Consider the following 18,891-nt stretch of genomic DNA (forward strand, 5'->3'; position numbering starts at 1 on the left):
ACATATAAATTTTCAGACTTGTCTGGTTTTCTGTTTTTCTGTTTCTTACCAGTCACCAGTTAATTTAAATCGAACTCAAGTCAACAGTGATTAATTAATCTTTAAGTCAACCAACTCCAATTATTTTTGTTTAAATTCCAAACTAGAGGTCTATTATTTTCGCGTCAAAAAGACAAATGGTCAAACATTTCGGGCAAACACATATTTAACCGACTGACTATAAATGGTAAATTGAGATAAAATCACTATTTAGGTACACTTGTTTGTGTCCTAGGTTTTAGTTATCTAGATCTAAGAATATATTTACCATAAATTTAATTCGGCTGTTCGTTTAAATTTACCAATTTGAAATAAATTTGAATTGTGCTGGGAACTATTTTCATACATGTTGTAGATTGTACTAATTTTGTCCCAAAGTTAGCTAAGGGTTTAATGTTTATGTTTATATTTAATAGTAGGTATTAATAATAGATAATAATGCGCTTACAACACTTCAGTAAAGTCTTCATTAAAACGACAACAACAACCCTAATAAGTCGTCACTTAAGTCCCTCAATTAACTAAAATCATTGACGTTTTAATATTCAGCCATTGATTAATGCGAGTATCTGCCTTTACTATCTTTTGCCTCTTATAAATAAAATTACAATCAATACTTGTGCTCTGACTGCTATAATCTGCTAAAATATAAAAAAAATGATGAAAAATGTATCTTTAATAATTCATTAGTATAAAATGTTTAGAGAAAAAAAAACAGTCACAATTTTCGTAAACTTGAGGCAAATAACAGCTCAAAATACTCATGAAATAATATCAGCACTACAGACCAAATTCCAAGAAACCACGTAACGAAGGTGTGCTAAAATTATGCGTACGACATACCAACATACCGTCCTAATAATATTATGTAGGAAGATGGCATCTTAATGGGCCGAGCCGATCCGGGAGATTACGCTAAACGTGTAATGACTTTGTTAGTTCTGACTTAAGAACAAAAAGGATTCGCTTAAAGATTTAATTTGTTATAAGCGGGATTATTTTTACGCCATATTTTTATCATAATCCTCTGAAACTTTATAACTCTCGTGACACTTTGCTTGATTTAGTAACCCAGCTTAGGTTATTTTATATGATATACTATAGTTATCTAATATTTTAATTGGTAGGTCTAAGAAAATGATGCAGGCAGATTTTATACGTACTTTTTGCGTAAGTATTTGATCCTTACGTTCTTAAAAAAAATGACAAATCGTTTGCCGGGTCAGCGAATAATCAGTAAAACTAGTTTTTTTGTCTCCTCTGTCCTCTCCACCTCTTATCTGTCAAAACTATTGTATCCACATAAATTCTGTCATGTATGCTATCAATCATATATCACCGTTACAGTAACACCTACACACTGCCGAATCCCAGTTTCCATCTAAGGAAAAATAGGGCGATACACACACACACACACGCTTTTATTCCACATACAACAGCTAAACAAGTATGTTTACGAAGAGTTTGATAGATATGTACATACATTAAGCACTCACGAACTGCTGTCAAGTTCATTCTTGATTTATACGACGAACTGTTGGTTAGTCTTTGTGCGTCAGATGCGTATGCGCAAGTGGCTCGATATATTATCGACTTAAAAATAACGAGTTTTCAGTGTCACGTCAAACGCACAACATTTTACAATCAAATTTGGAACGCAAAATGAAAATCACTGACGTTCCAATTTGGTTTTTGTTTTTTTTTTCACGGATGTTGTCATTTTCGGTTTTAGTTTCTTGTGCCAAAAATATCATGCAATTTATCTCTTGCAAATACATTGCGATTTTCGATTAGTTACTTTGACATTCCAATTAATATTTTCACGAAATGAAAATAAATCTCGTTCCAAAAGCAGAGAATATTTGGAAATCGAACAAATATTTTTGTAGTTGTCTTATGGACCTGTTCAGTCACTGAATATTTTAGAACGGCATGTTAAATTCCTTGGGCCTACAATAAGATTATTTCAATGTAATTCAACAGCAGTTTCGTATCCCATGAACTAAACTTAACAGCATTACATTAGGAAACCATTTATTACGCTCACAAATCAACGCTCGACGCATAAATGTCCGTTAAGTTTGAACCAAACCAAACAAATACCTCTGAATTTATTTCCATATAAAATGAGGCAAGCAAACATTCGCAAGGCGAGACAACACTAAACAATACAGTAAATGGTTACAATTAAATTAAACAGAATATTTTACATCGAATAACTTAGATAGCTTAATGTAACAGGTTGACAGGAGTTTACTACGAATTCTTAAAGTAAGACTGCAACATTCATTAAAGCGAGATGACGCTATCCATCGTAATATCTGCCGTCTTGCTCATACACAATCGAATTGTATCATTTGTTAGGCTCAAAGGACACTCAACTGGTTCTGACATACAACAAGAATTTAGTCTAAATGACTCAGATTAATTCGTAGGCATTTTGAGAGCTGGGGACGTAGACTTATTTCGAGATCGAATAGTTTGGGTAAATACATTTCTTACTTGATTAATACCGTTGATTATATAATTTAAATTTACAAGTTAGTAGCTCAATATCGTGATTGTTAATTGGTAATAAAGGTTTTGTTAATCTTAATAAAGCATTGGTGCCACGATTCAGGTTGAAATCAAGGTGGTTAATTAAACCTGTCTGTAAATTGGGCAGAATAATCATTAAGTACTTAGATGCTGAATTTTTCATCAACTTTTTTAACACTTTAATTGTTCAATGCTCCTACAATTCTGTGGATTCAAATACCTGTAATTTGCGCAGGCTTTGGAGGAAAATCCAGGCAAGTACCACTGTGACCTTGCTAATGTCATAAGTACTTTCTTAGTTTTTCTGTTGTGTCTCGCTTAATATCCAAAATGGTTCTAAAGCATCTTGCTTAAGTCTAGGATTTCAATAATATTTTCTTTCAGAACCTTTAAAATTGCCTTCAAGTTGATTATTTCCTGGATCTAATAGCTACTTCTCCCCTTCCAGGCAATCCGAACGACAAGATCCTCTACGGCCGGCCGAACAAGCGTCGCAGCGCCTCGTTCCCCGCCCCTCGCTCCCTGGACCGTCGCAACTCGCTTCGGATCTTCGGGTCCTCCAGCAAGTACCTTCAGCGATGTGCCTCCACCAGGAGCCTGCATCACAAGAACGCTAACACCACTGACAGCTCGTCTTCCACCGATTACCCGCCGAGCGTCGAATCTGCGTCGCCTAGTAAGTTCTTTCATATTATATTTTCTTTATCTCATTTAGACTGCGTATCTAAGTATATTTTAGGCCTCGACCATTTGTTGAGTATTTTAGACAACAAGAAAACCTGATCGAAATATTTTTGTAATTTAGGAAAATAAGTACTCCACAGATAATCCTCCGCTTTACATATAAGGATATAATAAGCATTGATCACTAAGCTTGCTTACTGCTTATTGGTCAATCCAGATTCCAATATTTTGGATTAAAGTTTCCTTAAGTTGTTTTATTAACCGTAAGAAGCACCAATATTTTTTTATCATGACCACTCCTAAAGGCATTTTTAAATTTTTCAGAGAAAGTGTCCCTGCTGTCCCGCTTATTCAGACGAAGCGGCCGCAGCAAGCAGACGCGCGCGATGAGCACCTTCTCTGCGCAGTTCCCGCCAACCGAGTGGTTCAACTCCAAGGCGGTTCACCTACACTGTGTGGCCACGCAGACCAACTCGAAGGTAAGAAACATTAACCAGTATAAACTTAAAGTATTGATGTGAGTTCCAGCTTGAACTAAGTTACAAGAGTACAAGAATTAAAGAGTTGAGGGATTAGTCCGATTTCGATTTGAAGAAGGAAAATCCAACATTGTTTGAGATCACAATTTTAACATTGAATTTCTTTCTATTTCAGGAGTCTTTGCAGAGTCAAACATCGTTCGTCTCATCTTATTACGACGGTTCGGAAATCAGTAATCGGTCTTCGACGCTGCCGCGCAGGCACAAGAGGCACCTGTCCACAGAGTCCGGCCTAGCCGGCTCGGTGACGGGCAACTATGACCACTCGCCCGTCCGCCACTCCAGCCCGAGCTCTGGCAGCCTGCCGCGCTCCACACTCAGTAGGAGCTCCACCAACAAAACCATCCTGGACCACTTCGGATCACCACAAAGAAACAGCGACCCCAAACTAAGAGACAGTCCAAGTGGAAGCCTAAGAAGGGTTGACTACTCCAACTCAGACCACATCATGTCCACCAGTGGCCCCTCTAGCTTAGAAAGCACGACGCCACATCGCACTCCCAGGAAGGATCTTAGGAACGGTCAGTTAGACCAAAACTCTCCGATGAAAAGGGGCTACCACACCAGCGGGAGTAGTGGTCACTCGAGCCTAGAGTCCCACATATCAGATCGCACGTTAAAGCCTTCGCCTAGTCATAGCAACACGCACGGAGCCCCCGGCCTTAGCAGAGCACAGTCACTCGTCAAAGTGCAGAGCTTACAGAGTTCGCCTAAAAGCCTGCACAAATACAGAACGAAACCACCCATGGTTGGTGGAGAAACGGTAAAAAACGGTAACACGTCACCCAAAAGTTCGCCAAAAAACTGTCCAAGCACACCCAAAAAAACCGCAACCCCGCTGCATAAAACCCTAGGTTCTAAAGTAGAAAACCCGTCGACTACGATGTTGGCCAGTTCTAATTCTAACAACTCTATCACACTAAAAGTTACCACGAATACTATATCTCAGAACGGTGGTGGTACTAACACCAAAGTATATGTACAAAACTCGCCAGTAAGATCTGTTATCACTTTCGAGAATGGTAAAGTCACCGAGACTTCAAACGGGAGCAATATTTACATCATCAACGATGACAGACAAGTCGTGTCAGTGTCTCAGAACGGAGTCCAGAATAAAGTCCCAAAAAATCCGACAGAAACCTCATTCGACGTTTGTGTTGAAAAGAATAAGCAAATGTATCAAGAAGCAGAACCTATCAAAGTACAAGAAAACAAGTTCAATAAGAATTCGATTAACGACACGGGTATGAATAATAATCGTAAGCTTTCTTTACAAATAGGTGGTGCAAGTAATAATAATAGTTTTGTGTACAAAAATCAATTAAACAATACAAACGAAGTCGCATCTAATCCTGCTTCTCCGGCTATACATAATAATATAAATAATTTGGAAACAACAGCGAATAGCATCCCTTCGACGCCAACTAAAAGTTACGATAATATTATAGGATCATTGGGAAGTCTGAGGTACCAGAAGAACTCTTTGTCGTCGGCCAACAGTGGGCTACAGACGAACATAAACTCGAACAGTGAATTGAAAAGCGTCGATTTGTTGAAAAAGGCCGCAGCGCTGCAAATGTTGAATGGACTTCCAAATGTAAATAACAGAGTCAGCTCGGAGTCCATCGCAAATCTGTTGACGAAGGCTATCGACCACAAGCCGACAGTTCTGGGCTCCGAGCCGAACCTGGCGCTCAAGAACCAGGAACCAATCAAAGATATAAACACGTCGGCGGAGAAGATAAACTGCTTGGAGAATAAACAGAAAAGGTACAGCCTGAGCCAGGAGAGCAAGAAGGAAAACCAAGATTTCTATAACTTTCCGAGTTTAAGCGACTTGAGCTTTAATTTTACTAGTTTAGCGGCGCAGAAGATCCTGAAAGGGGTCAGTATAAACAGTGTGGACACGCTGGTAGAGCTGAACATGGCCGCCAACAACACGGAGAAGCAGAACAACCGCGATGTCGCCGCCGTGTGCACGGATTTTGGCCTTGTATAGCAATTAACATATAATATTTTTTGTTGTAAAATGTACAATAGTAGATATAACACGGTATGATGTAAGGTAGCTGTATATCTTAGGTATTCGTAACTACTTTGTAACACGCTTTAGATACGCAATACCTACCTATGTTAAGTTCAAAAATTTTACTCATAAGATTTTGTACTCCCTACTTATGGAATTTATCCCTTAAACGCATTGTATCCCTATTATTAAAATTTTGTTTGTCTTTACTAACTTATTATCATCGAAAGTATCAATGTAGAAATTATTTAACACAGTATTCATAAATGTAATCGTTAATGAATAATCGGAAAATTCTTAGTTTGTAGCTCACTTTAAAAGTAACAAGACAATAAATTATGAACACCTGTGAGAACCAAACGTGGCCTAAAGTTGCCTAATGACATGGAAATTTAGTGCCTAATTCGATCATAATATAATTGTAATTCAATTGTAGCCATAACGTAGTGTTTCACTATCCTTTAGCATGTATGCGGCTCGCACGCTGATTAGATAACTGTATTTAAAATTATCCTCTCCACAGCACTTCTGTTCGTGCCATCTCAATATTTCCAGTGAAAAAGTCGAGTACAAACTAGAATACCTAACTCCAATAAACAGATTCCATCCAACAATGGGAATTTATAGGAATGATTTGTAAAATGTATGTCATGTATTAAGTGCCATAAAACCATAGTATTACATAACGCGGCGACATATGGAATGGGAAGGGGTCTATGGATTGATCATTACATGTCTAAGAATTTTACTGTATTTGTGTATGAAAGCAATGGGTATTTATTCATTAGGGAAGATAATCAGAAGTCATATCGCAATTAGTTTAAATCAGTAATAACGCCATTTGTAAAAATTTATTAACAATATAAGATGATGCTTTAAAATGTCGTTTTATTTCCGAATCACTGAATATTTGCTTCCTACCTATATAAAACTATGGCATGATATTTGATGTATGAAAGAAAGGGGCCTTTATTTGTTGAATATAGAAGGTAAAGGAATGTTATCTTAATTATTAGGTACAATAGCACAGTTAAAACATCACAAAACAGAAAATAACAACATTCAGGGTAACTTTTCGAAGTGATATTAACTGCGGTCATATTCAATGCTATGACAATTTTCCAGTATAAGTCCTGTGGGAGACAAGAATGTATAAATGTCAATGATAATGAATTCTAAGACCAAGACCAATAGAAGTCTAGATGACAATAATATGTAATTTCTGAAAAAAAAAACATTATTTAAATAAATAATAGTTACAAATGTTAGCAGCAACTAGGAAATATTTGTTATCAACAAATATTGACCGCCTTTCCTGTTTGATGTTAACACTATAAATTCCGTCACTTTTAGTGAATATGATACAAAATCCACATAATATCTAGTCTAAAAAGACTGTCTGTCTAGACTAGACTTAAAAATCCATACAAAACCACACATAAAAAAGAGTGTATATTAATAGCCACTAGTCTATAACCACCAGTCTATGGAACATTATCCCTGTCAGGGTAACACATGAAAAGGAAGTCAATGTTGCTAGCATTAAAACGAAATTTTATACAAAATATAAAACTTTATTACAACAACTAATTGGTAAAATGTAAATTCATATCAATACTACTGCTACATTGGCCTATATACATGCTATGGTGCTGTGCTCCATCACATCCGTCACTTGGGATGGCTCCGTCTCAGTCTGACCTTTGATAGAGTTCAACCAATCGTCTGTGGGGTCTATTTTTTTCACATCATTATCAGAACTATCACTTTTATCATCTTCTGTAACACTCTCTGGACATTCAATCTCATTGTTATCAAAACTACTATGACTACTTTTACATACTTTGACGGGTGAAGGTGTGTTAGGTTCTACATCTCTAAACTTCTTAGACACATCTTCTGACTTAATATTTACAAAACACACACAGTTCTCATTAGATGTGATCTCTTTTAATGCAGCCTCTTCTATAGCTTCTAAGTCATCTTCGCCGACCTCCTTAGTCACTTCCTCTATCGTTTTATACGAGTACATGTGGTCATCCTCTGGATTCACATAATCTTCGAGGGTAAACATATTGCTATCAAAATTAAGCTTCTCAAAATCAATAACACCATACTTGCTTACATTATCTAACAACGTGGACTTGTTCTCGAAGCATATATGTATATTTTGAACACAATTCCTTCTCAAATCTTTGTCGTCTTGGCATTGTTTACGTATTACATCAAGTTGTCGTAAAGTTTTTAATTCTCTCGCTTTTAAAGTAGCGTACACTCGCGCGAAAGATGCTCTTACGGTGGTTTTGAGCTGAAATAATAAAATCGTCAATTAAAATCCTTCAAATATTACTTCTCAAAGTATTTAATTACATTTATTTTACTTACATTTTCTATTATTTCGTCAAAATCGTCGGGATCGCTCGCCATGTTTACATTAACAATTAGAAAGTTTGACGTTTGTGAGAGTGAACAGAAAGTTGCCGAAATACTATAACCGAAAATCTACTTTTACTGAGATTCTTTATAGTAGAAATAATTTTGTGACACATCTAGGATACAAAGCACTTTGATTACGCTTTTAACCAGTTTTATAAATGCTTTCCAAAATAAAAATAACAGTATACTTACATTTTTGTCAAGTGCTTACAGTCATATTATTAACATTTACCCTAAATGGAACTACTTGTCTTTAGATATTACGAATTATTATCAATACTACCTGGACGGGGAATGTTATTTTTATTTTTTCCATACATGAATTTGGCCCTAAGGTGAAAATTTCATCATTCTTTGTACCTACACAAATAAATGTAGTTAAAAATATTTTTTTCTACAAAGCTAGCATTTGCACTAGCATTACTCGCTACTGAGATAACTTAGCTAAAGGAAATATTATGCCAAATATATTGCTTTTGAAGTTATGACGATAAAGTTTGACGTTCCAATAACATGTATCGATTTTTGGATTTTCATTTTTTACATTGTATGCTATTGAAGATATTATCTTCTAATAATGTGGCGCTTTGGATTGGCAGCCTTAACAACTGTAGGTAAAGCTACCTACTTTAAATTAAAAATAAGATTCAATCCATAGAGTTTGTATTCTGAAAAAAATAAAACGTTCGAAATGTAATTTCTACCACTGCTGGTCGGTTATAAACCTTGCAACACTAAATAAAAAAAACACTATTGATTTTTCGTTTGACAAGTCGCTGGAAAACATTCTTGGTAGATCCTTTATTTTTCTCGTTTAGATGGATTAAAATAAACGCGTGAGTGAAGTGTTATTGTGTAAAATCTGCTGTTATTGGTGTTAAATTAAATAAAAAGCAAGAAAAGCATGAGTGAATTGAGACATCGGCGTGGGGAAGGCGATGGCAATGACAAACTGGAGAACGCAGGGGAATCTGATCACGTACGTTTTTATTTAATTGTTAATTCTCACACAAAAACCAGTTTACAATTTGAATATTGGTAATATTTATGAACATATTAAATTCATAGGTTGATTCTGAGGAGGAAAAGAATATAGAAGAGAAGTATGTGGATGAAATGGCCAAGTCTTTGCCGCAAGGAACGGATAAAACGCCAGAAATCCTTGACTCTGCGCTTTCTGGACTATCTTCAAGGTAATAGCGCAAAATGTGTATTTCTTTTATTGTTATGCTGCTAGTAAAAAGTAATTGGTCTAGATTTTTTGTTTAGAGTTGATTAGTTATTAATTAATAGGTAAAAAATTATTAACATAAAAGTTTGATGTTACTTGATACTAAGTTTTTGTTATTGTAAATATTGTTATACATTTTTCTTTCACTGGACAATGAATTCTCTTTTTAGAACAAAAATAAGTACTTTCAGGAATTTATTGAGGTTTTATGTTAGTGTATTTATCAATTTATTTATGTACTAAGAAAACCTCCAACTTCCAGTTGCTATTCTCATTTTCTGTTTGCATCCATTTTCTAAAATCAATCACCATACTTTATTCGGTTGTTCCAATTATTCTCAGGTAGTCCTGAATTATTCTCAGTGTCAAGTAAAACATGGTTAGGAGAAGGGATTGTATTAGATAGATCAATAGAAAAATATTTTTTGCATGCCACATCTGAAGATGATTTGACAAACAGAAATAGTTACAGGTTGACACAATGGGTGTCTTATCGCTAAGAGCAATCTATTTAATGATAAATTTGAAGTATATTTATTTACTCTTTGTAATGATAAATAAGAATGTATACTCTGTGTAACAGATGGAGGAACTGGGTGATCCGAGGTATCTTCACCTGGTTGATGATTGCTGCGTTTTGCCTTCTCATCTATGGCGGCCCGCTGGCACTAATGATTACGGTAAGTTTCTGTTCTTCCTGCTGTCATGTCTTTTTGTTTGAAAGTTTTCAACTTAACTACCAATCATAGCTATTTTAAGAAGCTGATGAAGTATTTAAAAAAAAAGTTTGTTAAATTAAAATAGAATTAACTAGAACATTCCCTATCACATGCAACATAATTACTGATTAAGATAAAGTTGCATTTGTTGTAGTAGATCCTCTGTTGAATCTGATCGTTGGTGAAGGTAGCGATGAAAAATTTACAGTGCCTTTTGTTGCTCCTGATCTCAAAACAAATGAAGTAACGTTTTGTGTGACGCCTTTGACGTCATATCCGGGCCCATATGTTTATCGCAGATGGGATTTTGTTACGTCATGATTAAGTACGACAAGAATGAAGAGTAAAATATAAAATCAATACAGACATTGTAAATATAGGATCGTATTTTTTTTATAGCTGCCTAATTTAATAATTCTTACATCAACATTATAATAGAAATATATTTTCAAGTAAATCTCAAATTTAATTACACGTTAATTTTTACTCCGTTTGCGATTTTCCGCAATATGTTATACTTAATACGTTTTCCCGCTATTTATTCGAATGTGAACTAACTTTTGTGTTGCATAAAATCAAAGCGCATTGCGGCAACCGACTTAAATAGTTAAACCTACTTTTGTACATTTTTTTATTCATAAACATGTCTTCTTTGTTTTACCCCGAAATACTCAAGAGACAAAAGTTATAATACTATAGTATAGGTTATAAACTAGAATTTATGATCTTCGTACTTAAGTAATAGAATATTAAAAGTCTTGTGCGAAGGTACATCGTATAATCCCATGATATAATACTTATTTTGTAGTGCCAAATATGGTATCAGAATGTTTGGCATTGGCGCAAATAATGCTTTGTCTATTTAATATTATGCTTAGGCATGACATAATTTTCCTCGTGCAATTTATACGTGGTCGTTCCTATTTATTGACTGTAGATACTTGTATATAATATTTGTATATATTACGTGTATCTATTATATAGGCGTTCATAAAAAAAAACCTATCTGTCCGAGCAACCGTTGTTTTGTTGTACAAATGATTTTTATTTAATGAAAAAAGGTGCATGACAATAGATGTTGATGATTCTCAGACCTAGCCAATAAGCACACAAAAATTTCATGAGAATCGGTCGAGCGAGTTCAATATCGTACACCGGTACCCAAGAATTTTATATAACAGATAAACCAGACACAAACTTTATTAGTTTTCGAATCTACACCGCCAATCCCGAGAAATAGATTTTAGTTATAAGGTATTGTTAAATATGTCAAATACGACAATGTAAAAAATCTAGTTTGTAATAAGGAAATTCTTCTCGAATTCATTGAGACTCATGGTTTTATAGCTTAATTATACACCAAGTAACTCGACTCTAAGTACAATATATAAAGCATTGCTTAGCATTTACATAGTCAGCTACTTAATAAGTTAATTCAGTACTGTCATATTAAAATATTCTAATTCATGTTGAACGTATGAATGAAAATCTTTATTTAACGTTATCGTAACGAGAAAATATGTCTTATAAGCAATGTATGATGTACGCCTTTCCTTTTCTCAGTTAATTTTTTGTTAAATGTATTGAGTCTTGAATTTCCTAAGTTTTTAAGTATATAACACGAATTAGTAGAACAAGCTAATCCAACCAAGCGTAGCTGTGTGTCGCAAACAACTGCGTGCGGCCTCCAAAATACTAGTTTTTTACATTCGGCAATCGACGGGAAACGTTGCATATTTACTGCTTATGAAATATATTTCTGTATAGAAATATGAATACATAATATAATCTAATATGTGTGAACCGAATATAAGTTGAAAACCATTTAACTTTAGACTTTGACGAACTGCCCTATTTTTTGTCGAAAATGTCTTTAGTACAATAAAAGAAATGATTGAGTGCGCTGGTAACCTATTACAATTAAACTAAATGCTTATATGAGCCGTCAAACTCCTTAGTCTCTGAAAAACCGCAACGGAAATAATTAATGATATTGTTTTGACAACAAAAACATACAAAAATCTAATAAGACCAACTTGATTAGAAAACTACTAAGCCCAACTTGATTTAAGGGACCAGATGAAAAAAGAATGAGAACCTTCTCTTTTTTGAAGAAGGTTGAAACATTCGCGTCAATCTCTAATATTTCTTAAACCATCTCCAACATTCCATAGAATCTAACTCGACTTTTCTCCACCCAGGTACTGTGCGTCCAAGTGAAATGCTTCGAGGAGATCATCAACATCGGTTACGCGGTGTACCGCGTCCACGGCCTGCCCTGGTTCCGATCCCTCTCTTGGTACTTCTTACTAACCTCCAACTACTTCTTCTACGGAGAGAACCTGATTGATTACTTTGGAGTCGTCATTAATAGAACGGTAAGTTGATTTTGCATTTTTTTTTTCAAATAAATGATTATGAAAAAGTGGATTTAAGAAGAAATTAATAGATCGGACAGAGTGGAAAATTCTTCTTCCCATGTCTATTTAGATTTTATTTCTGGGTCTTTATACTAAAAAATAACTGCCAATTTCTGAGAACGAAAAAAAAAATGACTTTGTAACATAAATTACTGTGTTGGAATGACAGTATTTGCGATTCTTATTTTGAACGTAGACAATAAATAAATTAAACACAATAAAAAGCAAAAAGCCACCCAATATCATCTTCATTGAATAAAATACGTTATAACATCCCGTGTTAGAAAGAAATCTTAGTGCACGCTAGAACTGTCACAATATTATTACCCTACCTATATTATTAGTCTATACTCTCAAATAGAAGTAAAAAGTAATTCTAGACTCATTTTTGTGATTAAATTTGAAATAGTGCTAGATCGCGTGTGGTTTTGACGTTTAAGTCGACTATTGAACCCTGCAGTTAATCATGTCTTATCGACTAGCTGGGAAAATCCGGATTGTTCACTAGATTTTCCCATCGTTTTATGGAAAATACGATATTCAGCTATATATGGCAAGATTGAAAAATGGCATTTAAATATACTTTGGGAAAAGGCTGGGCATAATGTGTTAAAGTGTTTTAATTGTTTGGAGAATTAATTTGTTTTCTTGTACGTATGTTAAGACGCATATTTTTATGTCCTACATATATAAAACACAGTAGAAAATAAAATAATAATGAGATTAAAGGTACAATAGGTAATTCGAGAATATTCAAGTCATCATGATTTTCTTTGCTTTCATAGAAAGTCAGAAGCGTAAACAATATCCGTCTGATGAATATCAAATTATGTTTGATTCACTTCTTTTTATCTGCTTCAGTGATACGGTTTTGAAGACTACACTTGCCTTGCCTTGCGTACATTTCTACGGCGTATAATCATATCGACGTCTATGGAACTCCTACTTATTTCCCAGCTTATTTTGCTAAGTGAGAACATAAAACACTTAACTATCCTTTGAATCTTTCTTTCTGTGCTGAAACATGTTTTATTTGGTCAATAAACTACTCCAGCACATTTCAATAAATTCCTGCCTCGCGGGGACACAAACGTCCCAGTCACATGTACAAGGATTTGTTCCCAAAAACTGTGGAAAGTCCCTTCCTGAGTTCTTTAAGCTAAAATTCTTCCACGATAAGTCTTCCTATCAACAAATACATTATTTAAGATGTATTTATTAAAAAACCGCTCATATACATCAAACTCAACCGCTTACAATGCTACCAGAATGCCATTATAAACATAGATGATCTAATTCGCAATTTGGGAGAAAGTTGAACGAAAAATTTCAAATAGGCCCGATGTAAACGGAAATCAGTGCATGTTATATCAAAGATAAGCGCTAGATTACTAGTATATCATGATATAGCACAATTTTAACCGCTATCTTATCAGCCCTAGACTGACGTACTTGACGCCGTCGACATTTTTCAATTAACGTTCGTGAATATTACACCTGTCTGTTATTATTAACCGTACATTTTCTTGAGTCTTTTCAATAAAATATATCACAGTTATACACCTAGTTCCTTCTGGAAGCCAAATACTGCAAAAGATCTTAAAATAAAGTATCGCATCCGTTGTTTCAGTAGGTATATGGGTAAAGTTAAAAAAGATTTTGGATCTCGAACCTACCACAAGTGGGACTAACCAAATTTTTCAGTAAAAACCCTTTGGTCTTTATACCTTCTGTCTCATACTAAGTTAGAAAACAAAACAAGAGTTAAAATCCATGAAAGTAATAGAGATATCATAGAAACGAACCTCGTTTGGCAATTGGCACTTTCACTGAAAACACAAGGCTAGGTAAACAGATTTTTAATCGGCTCATAAATGTTATCAATCGTACGATGGAATTTGAATCAATCAGATTTGACCCTCACTATCGTAGTACTGAATGGATCGCGTGATCCGTACGTAATTATTATATACGTGATTACACAGGGGAGATAGTGACTAGCGTATTTTGTTTATCGAGGCATTTAATACTTCGATTTATATACATAGGTACTCTGGCCTTTGAATGCACCTTTTGACAGCTTTTAGGGAAGCATGAGTTGTAACTTCTCCTTAAGAAGGAAGATCTTTAAACCTGCTATGTTTTTCTATACGGCCCTTGTACTTCGCACGTAGCAAGACCTATGGAGCCATTAGTATATGCGCAAGGGATCTCGCGACTCTTTAAAAGAAAAGTATGACACCACACCAGTTACTGTTTTTAGTGCGTGCTAGTCTATCATATTCCTGGACCTGGGTCTCGGATCGGGAGTTTAAATCATAAGCGAAAATGAAAATATGAGACCTAGAATTAGCGGTAGTCTAAATTACGTTACATGGCCTGATCGCCGAAATTGAACTTAATTGTGACAGACCTATATATAGCTACCCGATTTTACTTGATAAAATTTTATCGTCATTTTTATTTCGTACATTTCCCTAGTATGTAGCTTAATCTGATCATCGAGTGTGAATCTCCAGTCTGATATTGGTTGACATCGCGAGGCAACAAAGTTCATTGCACTCGGTGACCTATAAATCAATAGGTTTTTTTATCGGGACTTTTATCAGAAGCAACTGGCGACCATGCTTTAAAATAATCTATCGGTTATAGACCGTAGTGTCTTTGTTTTTTTGAATAAAATACATTTAATCAAACAGCCTGATTGTAGCTACGATATTAAAAGAAATTCACTTATTTCAATCTAGATTTTTGATGGAAAAGGTTAAAGAAAGAATTCTCAATTTTAGATCTAATAAAATAAAATCATAAATTCGTTTACGAATACGTTAAAAATAGATTTAACTGTTTAGAAAATGTTCTTTAAATTACAAAGTAAATCACACATACCAATCAGCGCTTTTGAAAGTAAGAGTGTGTTTAACACAACTGATACCGCATAATTATATACATTATAATCTCAAGCGTATAATAAGCTGAGGTGCATGTAAATTAGCAATATAATAACCAATGATTTTATTGCGTATGGCGCGTCGTTTTCCGTTAGCAGTTTACGTACATTAGCTTGACGCGAGACGCAATATAGCACGCGTACTTGTTTGTTTACGTTTAATAATTATACTAGTTTTAGACGTAATTATTTAGTCCTAAATTCCGTTGCAGTTCTGTGGTCAGTTGGTACACAAAAAATGGATTCATTCATATGCAGACTGTATGTGATATAGGCGTAGTCCAAGCGATTTTTAATAATAAAAGTCGTAAGACATACAGAATTTTTAGCATTTTTCTGTTTCACTCCCGACGATGGCTGGAAAAGCTGGCAAGTCGAGAAAATAGACTAAATGTCTAGTATTTTTTTTTACTAGCTACTTTATGAACTATGCAAGACAGAATATTAAGTCCTCAATGTGTCTACTCCTAAACGTATGTCGGATTAACCGAACGCAATAGGGTGACCTTCTTGCAATGTTAATCAAGTTATCTCAGACAGGCATATACTTCTATTAATCAAGCCTTCTTGTTACGATATCATCGAAATGTCGAACTCACATATGAGGTAATAGAGAATTATGATATCAGCTTTATTGCTTTGCAATAAGGGTGATTACAATTTGAAGATATCATTCATTCAAAGGCGATATTTCCTCTTAATAGCAGTTACGTTACTAATCAGCCTTACTTACTACCTAGGTAGGGACAAAATTTAGAATTTAGTAGACAATTCCATTATAATAGTTTCAGTAGTACAGATAAACTGACTTCGCAAATCAAATACCTAAGCAATACCTACAGCATTTTCAACATCCATTATTCAACTTGCCATCGTTATTTTTAAATAGTCGTCCCTGTTGGAAATTCATGAATGACTATGAATAATTCATAACGATTAAATATCTTTTTACCGCGTTACAAGATGCTTGACTGATATTTACATAGCAACTGTCTAGATAATCATGCAATGTCCATAATTAAATTTTAACTCTTAATATAAGTGAGTAAAATAATACATTTATAAAGCCTACATGTCATATTTTCTTATTAGCCAACTCGATTACGACTTATCGATTCTGATCGAATACGATTTTCATTGAAATAACGCTGTCATGCGTATATTGGCTATGAATTGGTGTAGTCATCTGATATAATTGACTTGGTTTTACAAATGGGGAAATTCCATCATTATATCGATTTCGATTTAATATATCTGCTTGTTGATACGTAGTAATAAAGGCTAAGTCATAATAAATGACCTTCGTTTGCCATCAAAATGTACTGACTACAAAAAAAAACAACTTAATAACGAAGTAAGAATATTTGGCATCTGAAAGTTTTATCTTCTCTTTCGGTTTTCTTTAAACTGTTTTTATTTTGTCGTCACACCATAAGAAGTATGATGATGAATTGTCTCTAGTTCTATATATGGAAAGTAAAGGTTTCCTAATAGAAAGCGAACATTTGGTGGGAATCCTTCCCATACAGAAAATTAATGAGTTCCTGTATGTAGTGGAACAGGTACACACTAGATTAAACTATGTTACCTCATCTTGTACAACAGTCATCAATCTTTTAACAATTTCTTCTACTTCTCACCCAGGACTACCTCAAGTTCCTCGTGACGTACCACCGCTTCATATCGTTCAGTCTCTACTGCGTCGGCTTCGTGTGGTTCGTCCTGTCCCTCGTCAAGAAGTACTACATGCGGCAGTTCAGCCTCTTCGCATGGACCCACGTGGCGCTGTTGATCGTCGTCACCCAGAGTTATCTCATCATCCAGAATATATTTGAAGGTGAGTTTCGTTTTAATTTTCTTTTAGGTGTAAGGTCTTTGATTGAGGGATCACGATCGATGATTGCCTTTTCGTTGCCGTGAACAATAAATGAAGATGAAACTTTGAGTTTGCAATCAAAGTATGATATTCTGTTATGTCTTAAGCGACGAAAACCATTATTTATTTATAAAGATTCGAAATAAAGAAAAAAAATGCGTAAAAGTTAAATTTGCCATCCCAGTACAAAAGTATTTAACAGTTCGATGCACTGATTCATTGTATACGTTAAGCTGATTTATTTAATCTCTATTACGTCCTTTACTTAAAATACTTAATTAAAGACAGCATGAACAGAAATTTGATTTATATGGCCTCTTAATTTTATCTATAATGCCAGTTTCTGTCGGAGTCGGTAATAGGCTTTAAGATAAGCACCTGATTATTGGCTTACGGCTAATATTAACCTCTAGCGAGTATATCGTCTCGATTACTATCTAATGCCCATAGTCAATAACAAGCAAAATCCGTGTCTCGCTTTAAAAACAAAATAATGACGTCAGCTATTGGTAATAAATATTGTAATGCGTATTTTGAAAGACTTGGACATATTTTAAGTATATCTTTTATGTATTATAATAAACAACTTCAAGAAAGCGGTACTTCGAAAACAATCAACTTACTAGTAACTACTGGAAACAATGAAACAAACAATTTGTATGGGAATCGCCATTGTTATAAAAAAAAAGAACCAGGCACCAGCCCATAGAGAAGGTATGAACATTCGTGACCGGTTGGCCTCACGAAGATTTTCTTCTTCACCGTTGGTCAGGTATCTAAGAATAATGAAGAAAGTGCAATAGCTGTTTAAAAGCCACATTCGTCATGTGACTGTTTTGGTATCGCACTGGCATCTCGTTCACATAATGCCAAACCTCAAGACTACAAAGACAGGCGAACTTATAGTTAACCGTTGTAGTGTTTTCTGATAAAGATTTCCTCAGTTTTCCCTTGAGTAAAGCAATCTTTCGACTATGACATCGTTCCCTCATCCTTTTTCAATTTCCGTAAGGCCAATTTATTTTCAAACCCTTTACTTAACCCAAAAACCTAGTTAACCAACCCGCAGTTCCCATTCTCCCTTTACTTGTACAGTCAGCAGCAAATGTCCGTAGACACTTTAACTTACTACTTACTAAGCTACTGTATACAATTAAACGGATTAAATGGAACTGGGAAACAAAGTATTCAACTGAACTCCAATATTATACACCGTGATTTTTTAGTCCTCTTACAAAAGCAGCCCAGTTCATGTATCCAATGACTAGAACACGTTCATGATAAAAAAATAGGTATTTATGAGATTTGAATAAATTTAAAATGCAATTTTTTTTCGATATTATGTTGCAATTCGTAGTTTTTTAGAAACACAGCTCTGTTTCGAGCGCGGTCCGAGCCTTGTAACATTGGTGAGGGGCGCGGACGGGCGCGTT

General features: G+C 34.9%; 3 protein-coding genes across 3 annotated transcripts in view; 2 read left to right on the plus strand and 1 right to left on the minus strand.

The window, feature by feature from the left end:
• LOC113502422 (putative uncharacterized protein DDB_G0277255) overlaps nt 1-6,707 on the plus strand; it is a 183,257-nt gene extending 176,550 nt beyond the window's left edge. Inside the window, exons 7-9 of the mRNA XM_026883987.1 lie at nt 3,026-3,253; nt 3,586-3,740; nt 3,916-6,707. Coding sequence (XP_026739788.1) covers nt 3,026-3,253; nt 3,586-3,740; nt 3,916-5,799 — 2,267 coding nt within the window. The 3' untranslated portion in view covers nt 5,800-6,707. The remainder of the gene's footprint in view (nt 1-3,025; nt 3,254-3,585; nt 3,741-3,915) is intronic.
• A 672-nt stretch (nt 6,708-7,379) lies between these two features.
• Nucleotides 7,380-8,320, minus strand: LOC113502424. Its single transcript, XM_026883989.1, has 2 exons — nt 8,212-8,320; nt 7,380-8,134 (listed from the first exon to the last, which is right to left on the minus strand). The coding sequence occupies exons 1-2, from the start codon at nt 8,251-8,253 to the stop codon at nt 7,460-7,462; spliced, it is 717 nt and encodes a 238-aa protein (XP_026739790.1). The 5' UTR covers nt 8,254-8,320; the 3' UTR covers nt 7,380-7,459.
• A 680-nt stretch (nt 8,321-9,000) lies between these two features.
• The window catches only part of LOC113502423 (phosphatidate cytidylyltransferase, photoreceptor-specific), a 28,144-nt gene continuing 18,253 nt past the window's right edge, over nt 9,001-18,891 (plus strand). Inside the window, exons 1-5 of the mRNA XM_026883988.1 lie at nt 9,001-9,241; nt 9,331-9,455; nt 10,077-10,173; nt 12,414-12,590; nt 17,227-17,419. Of these exons, the coding sequence (XP_026739789.1) occupies nt 9,167-9,241; nt 9,331-9,455; nt 10,077-10,173; nt 12,414-12,590; nt 17,227-17,419 (667 nt within the window). The 5' untranslated portion in view covers nt 9,001-9,166. The remainder of the gene's footprint in view (nt 9,242-9,330; nt 9,456-10,076; nt 10,174-12,413; nt 12,591-17,226; nt 17,420-18,891) is intronic.

This window comes from Trichoplusia ni, chromosome 17 (assembly GCF_003590095.1).
Source record: "Trichoplusia ni isolate ovarian cell line Hi5 chromosome 17, tn1, whole genome shotgun sequence".
Taxonomy (NCBI): domain Eukaryota; kingdom Metazoa; phylum Arthropoda; class Insecta; order Lepidoptera; family Noctuidae; genus Trichoplusia; species Trichoplusia ni.

Coding starts and splice junctions, on each gene's coding strand:
- LOC113502424 (XM_026883989.1), bottom strand. CDS start 8,253: ATGGCGAGCGATCCCGACGATTTTGACGAAATAATAGAAAAT. Junction 8,135..8,211: donor TTGACGAAATAATAGAAAAT/GTAAGTAAAATA, acceptor TTATTATTTCAG/CTCAAAACCACCGTAAGAGC.